At 36.7% G+C, this 2,933-nt stretch overlaps 1 protein-coding gene across 1 annotated transcript in view; it reads right to left on the bottom strand.

Annotated features, from left to right (window-relative positions):
- Window positions 1–774: 774 nt before the first annotated feature.
- LOC139134249 (paxillin homolog 1-like) overlaps window positions 775–2,933 on the bottom strand; it is an 8,915-nt gene continuing 6,756 nt past the window's right edge. Inside the window, exons 5-6 of the mRNA XM_070701163.1 lie at window positions 2,302–2,429; window positions 775–2,148 (exon numbers count right to left, since the gene is read on the bottom strand). Of these exons, the coding sequence (XP_070557264.1) occupies window positions 1,900–2,148; window positions 2,302–2,429 (377 nt within the window). The 3' untranslated portion in view covers window positions 775–1,899. The remainder of the gene's footprint in view (window positions 2,149–2,301; window positions 2,430–2,933) is intronic.

The raw sequence follows: 2,933 nt of genomic DNA on the forward strand, positions 1-2,933 counted from the left end.
AGTAAGGATTGGGAAGGTTGAGATTTCATGTTAGACTAGGTTTTAGTGAAGGAATACTGATGCGGTGTGAAGCTACGATGCTCGCATCGTATCCAATCCTTAATAGGCATATCATTCATTACTTTTATTTCTGGCGTGACGTCACGCCGTGTACCTACCCTACCAGTAGATTGTTACTTTCATACCAGACATGTACTATTTACTTTAAACATATTTTTTTTAGATAATTGGACCGCTCGAAATGATTTGGAAATTATTTGTAAGTTTTATAGTAATAGCAAGCCGTGACCTAAAATCGTACACAGAACCCTTCAAGCAGTGCGCTGTCCATCATTGTCACTTTCACGTGTATCTTTACGTACATACTTGCACGACATGTTTTAGATAGTAGTGGGATTGTTTCAACCAGGAAATGTGAGAGAAAGCAACAATGGTGATAACGGACCGCATTCCTCTCTTTGCGACAGAGTGTTTTATTGTGATCATCTTCAATACAGGTAAGAGAGTGTCATATCGACAAGAGGTAAATTATTTCTCAGAATGAGTAGAGGCACTCATTTACTAATGGTTATCTATGGATTATATTAATGATAATTATCAATCTGAATTTTTTCGCCATCAACTCTGATAAAGTGTACCGGCGATTGACTAGCAAGTAAGTTTGTATACTTTACAATGAGTCGCCCTTTGGATAAATCGAAAAATGAAGACTCAATGGGTCATTGTCGACGAATTGATGACGATTAAAAGGAACTAAAATGTAACCTTGGATTGCACTCGTAAAGGACGGATACTGATTTATTACATTTTATACATATACACCTTGAAACATTTCACTACTTTAAGGCATACATAAATATTTGTTTGATCACTATTTATAAGTGCAAAGTGCTTACCAAGTCCCATGGGATACAAATATTGAGATACACAATACACTTGAACGACTGCAGTAAGATCGTTGGTTACTTCAGGGTTACTCTACTCCTTTGTAACCGTGGTTACTTGCACACGATTTAGGTTCAGTGATGCTAAAAATGAAAGTTATGCGACTTTTGATATCAGTCAAGTACACATGTCATCAAGATCACCACGTGTTGCCTTAAAAGGATTTTGGTATTAAAGAAACAAATCTCCTATGAAATAACTGGATTTATTTAAAAACTATGTAATGTGTGATACGGTACAATGACATTAAAAGCCACATATAATGAGAGGTAATAATTACAAAGCGTATACTATATTACAAATGTTAGCAATGCGTCTATATAGGGACAGATATTCGGACTCTCAATTTTTACAATATACTTTTCTGAACTATCTCTTGTGTGGGCTCATTTTAAAGCTCCTGAAGTGACAAAAATGTTCTCCGTCTTAAAACCTCACAATGTTATTCTTTTGAAAATCGAAAATCCAATTTGTCCATAGCATTAGTACAGCAATGTCTGCCATTTTGAATTTAAATATCGGTAAATATCAGAGTATCTTATTTTGCTCGATGATCCTAGGATTTTACTCTTAAGGTAGAATGCGCCTCGGGGACAGATATTCGTTCTCTCAAACTTTTTCTGTTCTTTTCTGATCTACTACTTTTTGGGGCTCAGTTTAAAGTTCTTGATGTAAAGAAATTTTCACTATCTTAGTTTTTTTTGAAAATCGAAGATTTTATGTTTCTCTGTACTTAACACAGGAATGGCGGCCATTTTGAATTTCGAATATCAGAAAATCTTTGGTAATTTTTTTCTCTCTAGTGCCAAAATTTGCATGGTGACTCCCGATTTTTATTCTTGATTTTGAAAGTGAATGGTTGAAAGGTTTCTTTTTCTTTGAGAAAATTTGAGCGAAAGTTTAAGTCTTTCACTTTCGAGGCGCATACTGTCGTAATGTTCGAAGATAGATTTACTAGAATAATGGATAACATATCATCGGAAAGGACGATCGAGATAATACTTTGCTGCGGTACTTTTCGCTACATCTGCGAGTGGCACTAGACCATTCACAGATATGCGGTAAACTTCGTCTCACTCCGACGTCGCGGTTTGTCGGTCGAGGGCTGTAGTACAGAAAATGAGCGCCATGTCGCACACCATCATAACGGCAAGTTTGCGCTCTTGGCGGGCAACACTGTGACGCCGGTTGTCCTTGGCATCCCTGAGAAACCAGAAGAGAAACATCGATATTGTAAGGTATTGAACGATTAGTAACAGATAGAAACAAACACGAAATGATTGGCAGATAGATATTCACAACTTAAAAGGTGACGATGTTGGAATGCAATCCCTCCAGCACAAATGTATGTTTTACCTTAACATCAAAGCAGCAACAGCGCCTCATGTGTCCCATTGCTTGGCAAGTTGGGATTTCAACCGTGAATTGACATCCTTTGCCTTTGTTGAATTTTTTCTTTTCTTCTGGGAACATCTTCTCAAAGTCTGTTCACAGGGTACAAAAATAAATGTTACATTTGCCTGTTGACAGTTTTAACATTGCAATACTAGTTTTTGTGATACAAAGACACTGTTGTTTTTTCTATTTACGTATATCACCACAAATATACAATGAACAATATTAATATAAATTTTTGCCGCGATTGTGGATGACCCAAAACTATTTTTCTGCTTCCCATCTGTGTATGCATCTACAAACTAATTCTTTGTCCTCATCGGATCACTGTGTATCATGGTGAAACTTCACACTAGATTCTGAGTTCATCGGCATCGACTGAAAATAATGGCGTCGCCGTTCTCGAAATTTGCATTTTCCCCCTAGGTTTTTATTGCTTGATTTGTCAATTACATATTTCTGTGTCTTGAGGTGTAAGAAACTTAACCTCTACAGGAGTAATAAATAAAACGGCGACATAATTCTTGAGCCACACGTGCTAATGAGTTAATTGCTGCTCTTAAAATCATGTGACTAACCGATATATGGTGTAG

Source organism: Ptychodera flava, chromosome 6 (assembly GCF_041260155.1).
Source record: "Ptychodera flava strain L36383 chromosome 6, AS_Pfla_20210202, whole genome shotgun sequence".
In the NCBI taxonomy this organism is placed as follows: Eukaryota; Metazoa; Hemichordata; class Enteropneusta; family Ptychoderidae; genus Ptychodera; species Ptychodera flava.